Genomic DNA, 18,143 nt, shown 5'->3' with positions numbered 1-18,143 from the left:
AATCGAACTTTAGTGTTCTTTACGAGAAATGAAAGGTAAATGTTTCAATGCTGCATGTTTATGCCATACGATACAATTACAAAACTGGCTTTATTTTCACGAAAAACTCCCCTCCTCTCCTCCCCCATCCTCCGTGATTGTAAGATGTATATAATCATTTAAGCTAATTTTCTGAGAGACCGTCTTGCCTCCATGTTTACGTTTACACGCGCCTCTATTTGCATCTTGTGTACAATTCATTATTATTTCACGTGCAGTCTACACGGTGGATAGTTAATGTAGCATGGGTGTCACCGTAACAGATCCCCGAAATAAGAAGATTGGGTCTTCATTAGACAGATAACGCTACCAGCGAGCCATTAAGAAAGTCATAATCCCGGAAATGCTAGTAATGGTATAGACAAGCGGAGCCGCGTGTAATTAATTCTCCTACTTAACTATGTCTGTGTATACATACAGTAACCTATCCCGGTTTGTTGCAGTTTCGAATCCTTTGACTAAAGGTAAGATCTGAGGATACATTTGATGGGAGAAATAAATAAATGATTATTCAATGAGTCGACGGCCCACTTAATGTGGTTCGTCTGAGGCGGCAGGAGGGGCGGGCATTAAGAAGTAATCGAATTAGTGTCAATTTCAGCCTGCGCGTTGGGGGTCCTATTTCCAGTGAGTCGACTTCGTGTCACAACGTATTCGGTACAACTGACAGCCAAATCTTCCTGTGGCTGATACGTCTTCATCTAGGGTTACAAATTTGGAGACGGTAGTTCTGGTTGCCTTGGTAACGCTATCAAGTATCCACTGGCGTGTGTCCATCTTTCAGTCGCGATAATACGCGCTGAACTCCACGATTGAACGCTCGATAAGAGAGTCGCGGGTATAGTTAACTCGTGAGCCTCGGAGGCGACACTAGAATTATGAGTCAACCAAACAATTTATTCAAGCGAGAAATAAACTTTGGTCTCTAAAGTAAATTTTACAATTACGATCCATAAACATATCTGAAGTTGACTTCCTTTTTCCCAAAATTCTGTAGTCTTCCCGCATGTGTTGGGCCAACGTTTATCACAATTCAAGCGTGCACGTAACCTATGTGTTTGACATCCATTGCGCTGTCAATCAAAATCCAGCCTTCTGATTGGTCGACGTCCCTGGCGCTGCTCACACACCGTCAGAGATAAATATATGGATATTCCTCGACATCTACATGTATCATTATTTAGCAGATCAGCACAAGGGTGTCGCTAGCCCCTGAGATACTGGACACAATTAACACAAGATGAGTTTGGTAAGTGGGTATCCTCAAAATTTCCACCCAGGCCCTATGCCGGAAATGTACCCGTACCACCAGGCCGCCTACCCCGAGCGACCCGACCCCGGTCCCGCGTACTTTCAGCACTGGATGTTCACCAACGGTGCTGGGGAGATGCAGCCCATGTCGCCGGACCAATACTGCGGACAAATCACAGAATTCCAGGGACTCGGTCCCATGCAATCGTTTGCTCAGTTTAACCCAGAGACTCGCGTTCGAGTAGTTAAGAGACGGGTGTCCGCCAACAAGAAGGAAAGACGCCGTACTCTGAGTATTAACACTGCCTTTGCTGACCTGAGGGGGTGTATACCCAACGTCCCCTCAGATACAAAACTGTCAAAAATCAAAACTTTAAGGCTGGCCACTAGTTATATTGCCTATTTAATGGACATTTTGGCCAAAGATGACCCTAACTTAACGGAGGGTGGATTCAAGGCGGAGATTACTAAGAAATTAGAGAGCAAAGAAGACAGGAGGAAAAGGGAACTGGTAAATATGATCCTTGAATATTTCACATTTACACTATTATATCTTAATAACTTTATATATATTGTAAATTTCAATGGCAATTCCCAATATAAGTAGTCCATTCTGTTTTTTCATTTATAGGCAAACTATCAGAGTGAAGGAGTTGGTTAACATGTTTGCTCCAAAAGTGGGTTAAAATTAAGACATACTTTTTAGTCACCCTTGACCTGAATATAAATTAAAACAAATTCTGTCAGTTTTTGTCATTACCGTGTGTTTTTAGGAAGACGGCTTTTATTTTAATCTTGACTCATTAATTTGTATATTGCCATTCTTTAATCCAAATTTGTGGAAATTTAGACATGATTGCTGTAAAAATGAATCTCGAAAAGCACTCAATAAATCACAATAAAAACCTTATGCTTAAAATGAAGCGAGCTGTAAATTTCACTTTCAACTAATATTTTTAAATCAATAATTTCTTTTGTATGGATTTATTTAAATATATATTACTATTTATTTGCCTTTTTATTAATTTTGTCTTTTGAGCAAATCTATGGACATTCCCCACCTCGATGATTATTCCATTCTAAATCTTATGGCTCCCGAGTATTAGTTAGTTATATTTGCAAAAATGTATAAAAAATTGATAAGCAATAATAATAATAACTTTTATCAGTTCCCTAAAAGATACAGCAAATTTTATAATTCTATAATGATTAAGTAACTAAACGTGATTTTCTATGAAAATATTGTATCTAAACTTTAAAGCGTAGAAGAACTGCAGGTTTTCATTACACAAGTTTTCAATTAAACTATGTCAAAACAGTTAACTTTTTATATCTGTCCATATTTTCCACATGTAATATAGTTTATTAAGCGTATATAACCGAAGATAAAATATCAAAATGTAATGTAATTCTCGTGGTAATGCCGCTGTATTATAACCAAGTGCAAACAGATGGGCAGAATTTTCCCCGATCAATTTATTTTCTCACTACTGGTCACCCACCTGGAGCAGGAGAGGGATCAAAACAAGTCAACTATTTGTACATATTTCCCATTCTTGAAGATATGTATTTGTCAGCACAGAGGCCTCTGAATATAGACACTGTTCTAGTAAATATTGCAGCATGTTTAAACTCCAGACATCCCGATACAAAGAGAGACAGCTGAAGTAAGCCCCTTGTGTGAAAGCTCGTAAAATCTCACGAAATGACCGTCTGCCGTGCACTAGAATTACTCACCAAGGACTCGAAAATATCTTCCGTTTTTCACTCTAACCAAAGCAAGATATTCTGGTAAATAAATTAATTTGAATTAAATCCTCAAGTTGTATAAAACGCAATATTTTGTGCAGAGTGGAATTCGAAAAGTGGCTAAGTGTCAGCTGAGCGAAATCCCAATCAGTCCTCGCTGACGACTGCTGGAGAGTAAGAGAAGACACTTAACGTCCTTCGTGTGACAGTGACGCAGGTCGCCCGGCGGGTAGACCGGAGACCCTCGCAGGCTATCGTTCAGCGGGGTGAAGGTATTCTACATGTACCAAACAAGTGCGTCTTCTTGTCAATCAGCGCGTTCCTCGGCGTTCCTGTCGCCATCGCATGCTCTCAAGTACATCGAGGTGCGTTTCATATTAGGTTAGAGCACACTCGGTTACAGATCGAGACTTAAGTCCAACCTTTGCCGTTCATAAACCCTAGTATACATCTATGATATATGAGTAGACATGATATTAAATGTGTTTGGGTATAATGTACATGTATTTCCTAATAGGTTAATTTATTGATAACAAAAATGACAGTTTTAGTACTGAAACGAAATGACCCGAAGAAATACCTTCCTAGGTTTTGACTTATTATTTGTAAAAATAAGTATTGCTGTAAATTCAGAAAAAAAAGACAGTCGATGGGATAAAGTGCATACTGTAATACATAAATTACGCAAGACACAAACTTATGAAAATCAAATTGCAAAGAATCACAAAAAAGATTTTTATGCATTTGGGCAAAGCGTTGTGTTATTTTGTGATTGTGAACCGAAACCGTACAGCAATGTCCCAAATCCATTTACCGTTTGGCCGATTGTTGTGTAGATGGTCACAGAGTGGACTGGTCACTGAACTTACTGACCAGCTATCATACATAGCGTGCCCAAAGCACGCACCATGCACAATTTGTCATCGATAGAAAATAAATGACCAGTGACAAGGCAAACAATAACAGTAGTTTAAACTTGCATTTGGTTTCAACCATAATGGCGTTTTTTTACGGCGACGCGTGCGAAAGTGGATTGAAATACCTCTAAGAAGAGATTAAATCCCCCTGCGGTACGACCTTGGAAATTATTTTTTTAAAAACATCGTATCGAAACATAGATATTAACTTACAAAAACCTACAGTTTTTTATCTGACTTCATGATTCCAGGGAAATATTTCCCTGAAATAATTTCTAGATTTTTTTAATGTTCAAAATAATATTTACCTTTTGCAGTACATTTTTATAAAAGGGAAATTAAAAAAATGAAAATAGTTAACTGTTGTATGCGAGATATCTATAGGCCTAGGCTATATTTGAAATCTCACAGAACAGTACTGTGTAATCAGCAATTTTCACATATATCAATTAAGTAATTTCCCCGGTCTTCTTATCTGTTCATAGTGACCACCAACAATAGAATACAAAACTAACATTTTTGACACCTGTCCACTGAAATGTGAACAATCGCTAACTATGCAGAAAATTGCAATCGGAAGAATCTTCCGCGATTACAAATTAACACATGAGATAATATGGCAATCCTCGATGTTGTGAGATTGCAAATTAAGCGGAATAATGTCCATTGAAAAACTCCCGCACACAATCTGTTATCTCTGCATTTTGATAACACAGTGGCAGGTAAGCTCACGTTATTATCTCGCAGTCCGACTTGAAAACCCCAACTAGGGGCCGCCCCGAGCTTTATGATATAGAAACCTAATAAGCAGAGGCATTGAAAAAAGGGGAAGCTCATTAGAGTGACTCCGCCTAGCGCTGCCGGTCACTCAACGGACTATCATAAAAACTGGCGAATATGTGAATCTTCCGCATTTTCTTCTGAAATTGAATTAAAATAGCAAAGTTCTGAATCAACTTCAAAAACAGAAATGGGTTAAAATGCAGAGATTTATTCGATTTTCAAAATGAGTTTGATAATCTTTATTTTTATAATGTATTGTTTAAATGAACATACGAATGTAGAATTTATAACTTCAGGAGAAAAACTAAGTAGGCATTTTCTGAAAACAGTCTAATTCATACTTTAATCGAAATAAAGTATTGGTGACATTGTAACAATCTTCAATGTAAGTAATTGACTTTAATTACAAAATGCTTCAACAAAACAGAAAACAACGGTGCTAAACATTTTTAAACTTGGGATGTTTTTTTTTTTTATTAAATCATCATTTTAAATGCCATTTGCTTGTATCTTCTGCATCTGCTGTTTGTTAATTGGATTTTCAAAAACGCACCACTTATTTCACCCCTAAGGCGAGATTGGTAGGGAGAAATTGAAGCAAATATTTCCCAATCAACCTCAGTGCTTGGCTCTTATTTGCCTTTTTTAATGTAATTCGTAATTGATAAAGAAACTGTATGAATCCAAGATTCCTTATCGCTATTGTTCTTCCTTGACAGCTCGACTTGACTGATAAGCTCGATGTCAAAGTTTTCCCGTTCAATTTTCATTAGGAGGCAAAATCCTCTGTTAAATGGTATTAATTGTCTAGTTCATGATAATGAATGCGCGGTTAATGTTTTAATGGGGTTTCTCTGTAGCCAGAGAGGTTAGAGGAGAGGAAAGGTTTGGCTGGCGTCTTCAGACGAACAGATGCAACCAGGGGTCTAGTGGTCTGTTTGTTTATTGCTCTGACGCAACAGCAGATGTTTGCGGTATCAGACAGTTTTTAAAAATCATGACAAGACTTCCAATAATGTTTTCCGCAGATGTGCATTATTTTAAAGTATAATTGACCACTGTATAGTTGCTTAAAGGGTTTGCTTCATGCCGTCAGAATGGCCTGAACGGAACATATTCTTCAGAAAACATGCCCAACTAACGATATCTTAATCCAAATACACAAATTAAAAGCTCATTTTGTAAATTTTTGGCTTTAAAAAACGTCCTATTTGCTCGGCCTGGGAGTTAATGAGCTACGTGGTCACGTGGTCCAATGACGACAATCGAGCCACTGGAGAACAGAGCGTGCTTAGCTGTCAAACTGAGCTGCATTGTCTACCTGTAAGACGACTTCTCTATCTGGCTTCTGATAAAAGTTTATACTCATTCAAATCTCTTACCCGAGGGGTCTAAATCCTCGTGAAGCTGTGTAAAACCATTTCCCGTCTAGTCATTTCTTTAACAAGCATTTCATTATGGTTATCCCAAGTTGTATAAAACACTGCATTTGAATGAGTTAAGGGAAATGTTGATTATTGCATATGAGGTCCATGTTATTTGTGAAATTCAATTTATTTTATTAAACCGCTGACACTCCGTCTTGCATACTTTTATTAAACTGAGGTAAACAATGCCCGTTACCTTGACAAGTCCTATCTTAATCATCCATCTAACTGGAACTTCCTTTACCTCTTAATTAGAGGGTTAAATGGCATTCAATTTGTCTTGCTTGTATCGAACGCACTTTCTATCTAAGCTTTACTCCAGTTATCTCAGGTAAAAATCTACCTGTGCGTTAGTTACAAAGCGCAGCTCCCGTAGACCTGGGGGTACTAGATAAAATCTGAACACCAGGTTTATCGAGGAGCTAGAGAAAGAAAGGAAGAATTTTTCCTGCACAACTTCATAGGAATTTTAACACGGACTTGATCCAGCTTAGACCTCCAAACTAACAGGGTGACATGGGCAATTTTCACAAACAAATCATAAAACTATATTTCAGTTAACCGCCTTTAAAATAAATATACCGTTCTGGGTAAATTAAAATAGTTATTAAATCGCAAGAATATTTTTGACTTAAATGATGATTTTATTATTAATGGAAATTAAGCTACTATATGAGGTACATTTGCTGTGATTACGGTACGCTGTCCTTAATGTTTTGCGTAAGTCTACATTTTGCTGTATGTGCTTGTAATCTTTTTAAATATGTGCGTACAATTTTTGCAGGTCTGGTTACCCCCCTGTTATGTGATGAGAGTATTAATTTGGCAATTAGTTCCTTAGCTTATTTGAATAGAATTGCAGTGTAAAATTTTCAACAAGATGTTGGCGAAATAGCCCATTACTCTTTGTAGGTATTTCCCCCGTCAAAGTTTGTCTAAAATTATCTTTCAATCTTTACTCTTTCAAAGACAGTATAAAGTTACCTGACATATTTTCGTGTAAACTTAATGACAAGCCAAGTGTCTCCAGTTCATTCCGTACTCAATTTTACCCAAGCAAATTTTTTTCTTGAGTAGATCTTTATAATAGCACGGTGTTATAAGCTTACAAATTTGCAAAAAAAAAAAAAAAAAAAAAAAAAAAAAAAATTGCGTACTGACGCAGAATTTGCGTTTCAAGTTATAAAATGATCAATCTTTTAAATTATTTAATATTTCAGATGAAATAATCTTCAGAAACAAATCCTCAAAGCATAAACGAATTAGGATAACGAACCATTTTATTATAGCAGTTCCCATTTTTTCTTTAATATAACGCTCTTTTTCCTGTTTTTCCTCAACACGTTTTCTTCCACGGAAGCTTCAAGATACCCTGAGAGCAATTTCTTTTATTAATGTTCGCGACCGTGTTTGAACTTAATTGTTTAAGTATTGATATTTAACGTCATTTACAAATACCAATAAAATAACCCCATGAAATAAATGAGATATATTGAAAAATATGAAAGCCCACCAAGACGAGTTTCATACCTGTTATTACCTGGCTTGGGAATTGCAGCGGTGCATAATTAACAGGTTTGTTGTAAACGAGCTTTTGGTCAACTACAATGCATTTAAAATGCATCAGCAATCAGTAAGTTTGCCAACTGATGACAGTTAATCTGAAAGACTACCAGCTCTTGATATGATCTAAACCACCTGAGGTGACCATGATCTAGAGCATCGCAACTATTGTCACCGAAGTTAGTAAGTAAGTCACGGAAGACCGTCACAGACAAAGAAAGATTGTCAACGAGAGCTGCAATTTTGCTGAATCCCACGGCAACACACCGAGGCATAACGAAAATTCCTCAACTCCGTTCTACACAACTTTCCTTAACTTCTCCGTCTGTATGCAACATACTCTCTGCAGCTCAGAGTCTCATAGACCTTTATCGTGATTGTCGTCACAGTACCACGTGACCCAGATCTGTTGCTTCATTTTTGCATATTGAGGTGAGGTTTACTAAAACGCTTTTTTTTCTACTAATAGATTGTTTTTATAATTTTTAAATGGCGGGGATCGATTAAAACATACCTCTAGTGTATAGATTGAGTGCTGTATCTTCAAAATTCGAGAAATGGATTTTTACATGAACATTGTCCTTTAAACATGGATACTGAACGACTTTGAACATTTTTTCAAAAAGGTACGAAAATTGAACCCGGCAGATGGTGATCTCTTTTAAGAAGATCACGGCGTTGACAGCTCTTTTCTGCGCGCGGGAAACTTTAGTTCATGTAATCATTCCTGGATATGCTTGTGTTATTTTGTTATAAACTGGTGTCAATTTGTCGATGACTGCCACAGTTTATTACGTGGGTTTGTTGGGTTTTTAACGATACGGATGTTCATTTCGGGGCGTCTGTTTACCTCCGCCCCTCGAGTTTAGTACGTAAGTTATCTTGTTTGCGTTTAACATTCTGGGTGCATTCTCTTTCTCTCTCTCACTCTGTAGTCATGAAACGCACGCGTTATCAGTTCTTTACTTCTTAAGTGTCAAATATTGTGATACTGAAATCATGCCGTCTTAAGAAATGGTTTCGTTCCCATCTGTTTCTTTTTCTAAACACAACCCGGATAGACTCAAGAATGTCTTGTCAAATGTACATTTTTAAACACAATAAGTGCTGGTGGTGAGGCTGTCTTGCCGTCATATCTGACACTGACAAGAATATGATAAAATGCTAAATTCTGAAAGATTTATTAATTTATTTATATAAGCATTTATTTTCTGTTTGCCACAAACAAGTTCTTCTACTTTTTGAGGTAATTAGTACAGATTGAGGAACCAAATCAAGAAAAAATTATATAAGTTTTTTTCACACACATACACACAAAAAAATGCGAATTTGAAGAAGAAAGTTTTGGTAATGTTTAGAGTAGGCGATTTGCTGTCCGGCATATTAGCATTGCACTACAGTCAATTATCATTCTTATTTCTACCAAATGTAGATAATTGTGCGGTTGATTACACCACGGATGAGAATGAAGCCCGCTAATCATTTCAACACTGTCCTACGGCAAACCAGCTAAAGCAATTTAATATCAATTTGTAGGTACAAATTCAGAGTAATTAGTTTAATTCCCATTTCTATTATCAGAGCTAATAACAGGCCTATGCTAAAGAGCGAGACACAATTTTCAAGGGGATGGATGAAATAGCTCCCATGGGATCTAATATTGATGTTTTTTAATTATGTCGTAAACATGTGCGGGAAGATTATTAAATTACTTAGGCTACGATAATATTTTCATTTACATTCTTCGTAATTATATCGACATTTACTCCACTTATATGCGAATAATAGTCCATTACCAACTGATATTTTTCAAGATTGTTGTGAAATTTTGAAACCTTTATGGCTTTTCAATCATCTTTGTCAGTCTATAGAAAGTTAAACACGCGGATCATCTTCGTTAGACGGAGACAAAATCAAGATCTTCAGTCAATCCTACCCTGCTTAAGTTAAAGTGGCTTTCTCGATTCGAGATATAACATTTTGCATCTCAATATCGTCACTGATTCACTTACGGGTTGTTTAAAAGTGAGAGTTTAATATGAAAGAAAAAACTTCTTTGGCTTGTGCTCTAAATTCACTTTGCCTTTAAATGTCGGGTTTGATTGAGAGAACGGCGAGCCTAATGGAGACTTGTTTAAGTGCTAGTAGACTCGAAAGTATTGCTTTATCTTAAGATGTATCTCTGGTATAAATACATTAGGGCCACTCGATCGGCACTTCCAGAATTGAGGTTTCGTGGCAGGAATATTACATTTTGAACGAGAAGCTTGATTCAGGTCGCAGAAAACGGTTGTTCGTACATTAATAAAAAATATTTCAGGAAAATACTCAAATTTATAATGAACTTTGAATTAACACGATAAATTATTGTGATGTTGTTATTATTATTTTGCGTTGTCCATGCATAAAGCCCTTGTTTACCTTTTCAGTGGCGTTCAATCGCCCGTTACCATTGTGGATTTTTTAATTTGCAATTAAAAAACACTTAATTCACATATAATAATATGTAATATTGAGGTCAAACTAATCGTTCTCTCTTTTTTACTAGGCGGAACTTAATAACACGTTGAGCGGAGGAGACACGAAGAAAGGGAAGGGCAGAACGGGTTGGCCTCAACATGTTTGGGCTCAGGAGTTAAAACAAGCGGAGTGACCGCAGCAAAACCGTGGGAAATCCAGCGAAATCTTACGTCAAATTACGCAAATGGTTTTCACAGAAAATAGACCTGCTTCTGTCACTAAGAAATTACAAAGAAACAAGAGAAACTCTACTCTCGGCGTACTACAGATTTTCAGCCCAGAACGTTCGAGAACTTTTGAAGTGATTATCAATCCCCACCTCCAAGTAACGTAAACGCACGAGTCTCGTCTCCATGACAACCTGTAGTAACGCTTGGGGTTTCTCAGTTTCAAGAGGAGTGAAGAGAGAGAGGAAAAAACTATATTCCATTAGAAACCTGAATATCTGCACGCTGTACCATGAAGACTACGTGCCAAGGGAGAACGTTCAGGTCAGCCTTTGTGAAAACACAGTATTATTGCTATTGACAGGATTCTCCTGTTAGCAATCCTCGGGGAGTTTATTTGTGCCAAGAATTTCTGTAAATCAAATCTCAAAAAAAGATGTGATAAAGTGTGAGTGTAATACTGTTTTATTTATTCATGCAACGTGAGGTTGAAAGTCAAGTCACACTGTTCGTGTTTTACTTTCTGACTTATTATAAATAGAATTATTTTATTTATATCATATATGAAAATATGCATAACTATGTGTCCATTATTTATGATATTACTATATTAAATATGTTTATGTGTAGATAAATAGATATATTTAGGTATATGTAATTGATTATTATTATAAGATATATAAGTGAAAACAGTTCACATGTCGCACAAACTTAGAGACGACATTTTGACAATATCTTAAATAAGCCTACATGTATATCGCTCAAAAGTTAAAAAGCTTAGTACAGCGTCGGTCTCGTAAGTATTTAAGCAAGAGATTTGAGTTTTTTTCTGCGGAAAAGTTCTTAAGCAGGGTCGTGATCGAGTTAATTGATGGGGCAGGCCTTTTCATAACGCGTGACTACGAGGTCGACTCCAAAACTGATCATCCAGATTTGGGGATGTAATTCGCTGACGATATCCACGTCGCGTCCTCGTCTTAGACATTGCAGCCAGGAATCGGTATAACTCCCATTACCATGAAAGTCAAGAGTTGATCTCAGTGTCGGGGATCCAGAACAGGGATAGCGAATGATCGCAAAAATGGTGCATTTTAATTTGATCAGAGCCCTAATCGGCAGTACACAAATTAAGTCATCCAAAAGGTCAAGGTATGCTTAACCTGGTGTCCGCTTTGGAGGGGCTTAATCATTGGCTTTTTTTCCTTCTTTCTATAATTAGTCACTCTGTTGGACAGTGTTCAAGTAGCAAGAAAAACTTATAAATCAATTGTGGTCTGACCATGTGATATAACAGCGTAGTTTTGTTGAGAAAAGATCGAAAAATCTCACGAAAAAAAGCCAACTGGTATTTATTTTTTAAGACCCTTAATTGTTATTATCGAAAATGTTCAGAATATTTTCTGCTCAAAAAGAAAATGATCACAGCTATGAAAATAACTCATTGGTAGTAACTTATAATGTTACTTTAAGATGGTAAGGGTGTTTTTTAGCATAGGTACAGTTGATTGCTGAAAGTATCTGTTGTAAAACGAATATCTGTGACTGCATGTCATAATTTTTTTTTAATTTTGAGTTTTTTTAAATTTGCCAACTTTCCTAGCGCGTTCAGATTTAAGCATTTTCAAGTGTATATATTATGAAGAAAACATTTTTCAGGTTTGAACTTAAAAAATTTTGTTATCAAGATCTGTAATTAAATCCAAATTTTATTAAGGTCAGTGTCTTTATTCTTCAATTTCGTCGGTAAGTGAGTAAGTAGTCTGCGAGAAGAGGGTCTTTGTATGTAGGGAATGTCAACAATTTGCCGTTAAATCGGTGCAGGATCCATCGACGGCTTCTCCACGTCACCGATGAAATACGCTCGGCGACGCTGAGGGAGCGGTAGCCGCTCTCGCCCAGACTCTTAGATCATCCGCACTATTGTTTACTCCTTGCATGTAAACGTACACCGTAATCGTATAGGAAAGTGATAAATCTTCCTCATGTCAATGGACTTATTTATTAAGTCGACTCCGGTGAAGATCACGTCATTGCCAGTGTGTGTATAGCCAATGGGTTAATTATTATAAGGGTTGAAGACGAGGTAAACATTGTAGCTGGTGTTTGTTCAGTATGTTCATTGTGAACTGATGCACGCCTATCGCAACATCTAAATACTTGTAAATACAGAGGTCGTGGACATTTGTATATTTATATATCTATCTGTGTGTTGTTATACAGGTCTCTATGTGTCACTTTTAATTAAGGGACTGAATAACACGTAGACAAGAGAGATTAGATATCGAGATATCTTGGTGCTGTTTTAAATCAAATTCTTCAATAATTTTAAAGAGTGGTGCTAATTTGCGGATTACACGTGGTTACCTATGACCAATGAATAAAACAGTGTTTTCCATGTTAGAAAATGTATTTGTTGTATTCCATTGCGCTTTTCGAGGGGTTTTCCGTGCTCCTATCTGAAAGAAAAAAATACAGGAAACGTGTATAAAAATTTAACTTAAACTTCTATCGTTATTATGATGGAAATATTATTTCTTTTACGTAGTAGTCGTAGCATGAAATGAAATTAATCGGAAAACCTAATCGTTGTCGCGACTTTGTGTTCTGTGACATGAATGAAAAGAAAATGAAAATTGTCAAAATTACAGAGGAAATTCCAAACAAAAAAGATCCAATTATCAAACCGGCGACACACAAGAAAGACGGTCTCGTGTGGCCATAGAAAAGAACGAAGAAGATAATTCAAGCGACCGGTGTAGTACTTATTTCAAATTTATTGAGGGACTCATTGAATCGACGTAGCATGTAAATTACAAGTTTACAAATCTAATTACTAGAAGCAGGCACGTGGTACTGAAATCAATATGCTTATGTTGGAGCAATTCCCCGATCAATACAAGGAAAGATCGTTTAAAATGTCTTAGTAAAAGCAAAAGAGAATTTCTATTTTCGTCCGCCTGTTCTAAAGAAGGTTTTTATAAAATAAATTAAGTAGCTTTGATTTCCATTTGTTGATTCCGCTAGATTAAAAATTGATTGCTTATGCTAAATATCAGAAAAAGAATGACAGCATATAAGAAGTAGATGCCTTATTCTGTATCACGTGTGATTTATATTTTAAAGTAGTAGCATATTGCTACCGAGAATGACTAAAAATGACTAAAATATTTAAACCAGATAACTTTAACCCAAATTAATGATAACTACAAGTCTTTTATCCCCATGGTGTGGACGCTCACCTTGTATTGGTAGCTGTCTCTACAATCTAACCTTTAAAACATTGGTAACTAATATATGGGTCTAGAAAATCGTTTTCGACAGGCTGAGGGGTTTGAGCAGCAAGTGATACAGAGACTAAAATAACTAGGATTGAGGAAAAAAATCAACTGTTAGTGTATGCTGTCAGTGTTCAGACGCGGTGGCGTTACTCCGCGATAAACAAGTTCCGATTAGAAAGTGGGAGGGAGACGCGATTGATTATTTAATTGCTACTGTGGTGGAAATGGTCAGAAAAAATGCCTCATTGATAAGAACGGAAAGCTAGAAATAACAAACGAGTTTAATGTATTATTGCATGGTTGGAATTTTTTTCCAATAATTCCAACTCATCTTTTCTGGTTGTGACAAAATTCTCTGATTGTATTTATTTATTATTATTTTTTTTTTTTGCATTCGTATTCCATTATATTAATTTGCACTAGTATTTCAATACGCTCCAGTATTTCAATTTAATAATGGCAAAGATTAAAAAGAAAAGAAGAGGATCATTAGGCTCTGCGTCATAACAATTATAATCATAGGTGAATTGATATTTTTCTGTATGCTGTATACGTAAGTTTGCATTAGTGGCGATACCTAGATGGATGCGGGGTATGCTGCATTGGGTATCAGTGAGGCATATGAGTGACATGAGCCATATAGGTATATGAAAAATCCAACAGTAACTTATGGGTCAAGTAATAACGGTATAGTATGCCTTGAACAAAGATGTCATCAATGCAACTTAAAGGTTGAGTCTCACCGCAATGAATATGCGGTCATGAAATACTGCACGTGACTAAGTAGAAGTCTTTTCTTTTTTAATAAAAGACAGGGCGTTATGTCAGTACAAGAGGGTATTCTTCTGCCGGTGCTTTGACAGCTCTTCAAGGCCGAGCCCACATGAGCAGGCGTTCCAAACCGTCTCCCGTTACGTCCTGCAACCCCATTCTGTGTCTAGTTTGTTTTAACCAATTAGCCCTGCATTAAGGGGTCACTCTTTCAAAATGTTCTCAAATTTTATCAAAAAAAAAAAAAAAATGCACAAAAAAGGTTCTTTGCCCTGAGTTTGTAGTTGTCTCAATTTCTTTCTTGGTTGGAGTTTAGTTTTAAAATTAACCTGTCTGTCCAGTTTAACTCTATTACTTATCTTTATATCGTGATTATTCGGTAGCGTTTTTTTCTTGTGAGTCAATTTATTTGACTGACGCGCTCCAGTGCAAGCTGCTGCAACGTGCTGCATTTTGACCTCTAAAACGTGCTTGCATGTTACGAATCTCTCTCTCTCTCTCTCTCTCTCTCTCTCTCTCTCTCCACCCCCTCTCTCTCTCTCTCTCTCTCTCTCTCTCTCTCTCTCTAAATATGAGGCGTGCTTTTATAGTAGGATGGGTATATAGACTATATATGGCTATTACTACTTTAAGTGTTTCTTCACAAGTTGCCCATTTTTATTAAAAAGGTAGCTTAACTTGAGAAATAAACACCCCACCTGGTAACCCAAGAGCACACGGCAAAAGACCGTAGGGTGCCACGCCGGTAGCGTGGAAACGTGTTGTTGTTTTAATATGAAGAGAGTTTGGTAAACATGAACTTAGGCGGTATAAACATTTGTCTCCTGAAGACAGGCCACTCTTTTATCAGCTGACATTCCGTCATGAAGTGTAACATACCCTCATCAATCATTTCCCGAACGCAAATGTAAACATCGTGGTCACACTTTCTTTATAATAATGAACACTTGAAAAGGTACCGGGCAGATCTAGAGCGCGTTATTTTCATTTTTGCGTTTATTATTTTGAGAGCCACTGAAAACATTTCGTTGTAGTGGGGGAAAATGTGTTTATTCTGTGATTGAAAAAAATAGTGGAAAGGGAAATTTGCACAAATAAGACGCTGTTCTTTGAGAAAAGTGCACTTGGTGTACGTAGATTATTAAGCGAAATCGCACCTGGAAGCTATCGCTTTTTTATTAGAAAATTCACGTCATGACCGCGGTTTACAAAACAGAAACAATGAAACGAATCAACTTTTTATATACGTTAAAAGTGCTTGAACACTTAACTTCGGTGCTTTCTCCAGGTTTACGAGTATTTTAGACATCGAAAATGTGCAAACAAAAGAAAAGAATTTAAAAAACATTCTGTCGTTGATGAAAACGTGCATTGTTCTTTGGAACACAAACTCATCGTTAATTTTTATGAAAAATTTCGTAAATGTACTAAGGCTGTATCACATCTTATACACGGATTAAGTTACTTTTAAACTGATCTAGATCTAAGACTTAGAAAAAAATGAGTGAAGGACTTTTTAGCAGAATAAAAAATATAACGCTTGGGTGTAGTCAATTCATGCCTTAATAATGTCAGAAGAAGCGCGTTTGGATCGATGATGTAGGTAAATAGCAAGAGTATGTTAAAAAGATTACCTCTTGGAGTATCGCACTTTGCTAGAGTTAATGGTGGCCCTTTGAACAAGGGACTTCTCGCGTAACTTCAGTCACTTACGCCTGAGTAAGAGCGTTTTAATGTATCCAAGCACACATCAAACTCATGCATCAAAATAAATCGCTACTTTAACTTGTCTCATGGAGTTAGAAAGCTGTCGGTAATTTTTATAACGACGAAGAGGTTTTTGATCTTGCAAGCTGAAATTCCGAGACAAAAATTCGTTTTGTCATTGAACGCCTCGTGTAGCAGACAGACGCTTCTTTTGAGTCTTTTTTATGAATGATGTTTAGGTTACTTTTTTATCAAATATTTCATGACCTTGATACCCTACTTAAATATAAGAAGGAGATAAAATGAACTGTATGCCATCCAGTTTCAAAATTATGAAAATGTAATACTTAGGAAAAAGAATTCAACTACTTCTTTACAATCAGAACAAAATGTCAACCTTAACGTGTATACAAAAAATAATCATTTCATGCGGACAACACAATTCTACCACTGTGGCACTAACTGGACGTGCATTTTAGACTTCTACGATGATCCAAGAGCAACAGTGGACAACTCCCCTTGCTTCTTCACCTCAAGACGTAAGCTTAAAGTTACCTTATAATAGCAAAACACGAACTTGCACTTATTGACCCTGCCCTGAAGGCAGAACCCCCGGACCACTCATCTCCATACAACGGGATCGAGGGGGCCGAGATGAATAAAATGCCGCCTTTGGCGCTGGTCATCTCCATATCTCAAGGGATCTAGCAGTCACGCCATGGCTAACTGGCGACACGGGGTCCACTCACGTAGTCACGACACTGTTTTATTGCAAAATGTCGTCAGTGGTTCTCCCGGTGGCCCAGACATTTTTCTGGGAGCCAAGTAGACGTCCTTGAACATGTGACACACTCATCCGGTCATTTGATAGGAAATTATTGAGTTATACATGTATTGGCAAATAATAAGATGTTAATTTTAGCAAATTATTAGCCATTGTTAGGCATGACTGCACGAAAAAAAATTTTTTTGGGGGGGAGGGGCAGTGTACCTACTGTGGTTTGTGTGTGTGTTTTTTTTTTTTTTTTTTTTTTTTTTTTTGGTCACAGTTCAAGAATAACTGCTACTTATATCTAACTTATATTAATCCCTTGTAGAAACTACAATGGTCATGTAACCTTTAATGACAATCTTTGATATTCATTTCTTTAAAGCCAAATTTTGAAATTCAAATTTTAATCAAAATTTTATAAAAACTTCCACTGGGACATATTATCGCCAATAGATTGCCAATAGATGATAAATAAAACAGTTTTATTTTGGGACATACCATTTCTTTATTATAAAACCTTCAATTTTTTGTTTAAACTCCCTTTTTAACTCTCTCTCTCTCTCTCTCTCTCTCTCTCTCTCTCTCTCTCTCTCTCTCTGCATGTGTAAGTGTATGCGTGCGTGCCTGTGTTTGTGTCAGAAACCGAAACATCTCGAAACCACAATGGAGTATCTATTTCTCAAAGCACGCTTTTAATTCGTGTCTGTCGTTGGCGACAGAGACTGTCTCGATAATAATGTGATTTCGAGTGTCGTGATCTTGTAGACAAAACAGGTCGGTGTAACCCCGTTACCTGAGCCCGTAAGCCGTCCTCAAGACACGAACGAACTCATTATCGACGCTCATCATCCCGACCATTATCTTCAGAGGCAAGACTCCGTCAATGACGCTTTCGTGTGGGGTCTCAAAAGGAAACGCATTCATGTTAAATTTGTACTCAAAAGAAGGAGTAGAAGACCAGAGAACTGTTTGAAACAATTAGAAGCATAAATCAAGTCTAATTGGCACAAAAGGTCTCCTAGTGTATACTGAAATGGTCGCTATCTTCAGTTAAGATGACGGTGACACTCGGATGTTTATTAAGCAGGGACTATAAATCGTGGGAAAGAAATTTATTAAAACTAGATGGGTATTTCTAATTTAAACACACGAAGACCTCTGAACTTAAATTTAAAAAGTGGAAGCAAGTTTAGAAATCA

The 18,143-nt window shown here is 36.9% G+C and overlaps 1 protein-coding gene across 1 annotated transcript; it reads left to right on the top strand.

Moving 5' to 3' along the window:
* The first annotated feature begins 1,191 nt into the window (after positions 1–1,191).
* LOC106168431 (heart- and neural crest derivatives-expressed protein 2) lies at positions 1,192–12,821 on the top strand. Its single transcript, XM_013547469.2, has 2 exons — positions 1,192–1,801; positions 10,278–12,821. Exons 1-2 carry the CDS (start codon positions 1,280–1,282, stop codon positions 10,380–10,382), a joined length of 627 nt encoding a protein of 208 aa, XP_013402923.1. The 5' UTR covers positions 1,192–1,279; the 3' UTR covers positions 10,383–12,821.
* Positions 12,822–18,143: the final 5,322 nt, after the last annotated feature.

Source organism: Lingula anatina, chromosome 3 (assembly GCF_051362555.1).
Source record: "Lingula anatina isolate TDL-2025a chromosome 3, LinAna3.0, whole genome shotgun sequence".
Lineage (NCBI taxonomy): Eukaryota > Metazoa > Brachiopoda > Lingulata > Lingulida > Lingulidae > Lingula > Lingula anatina.
The sequence above is the reverse complement of the archived record's forward strand: the minus strand, read 5'-3'. Positions and strand labels throughout refer to the sequence as shown.

Excerpts from the sequence above, each read along its gene's own strand:
- LOC106168431 (XM_013547469.2), top strand. The coding sequence starts at position 1,280 with ATGAGTTTGGTAAGTGGGTATCCTCAAAATTTCCACCCAGGCCCTATG. Across the intron at positions 1,802-10,277 it reads ACAGGAGGAAAAGGGAACTG|GCGGAACTTAATAACACGTT; the intron begins GTAAATATGATC and ends CTTTTTTACTAG.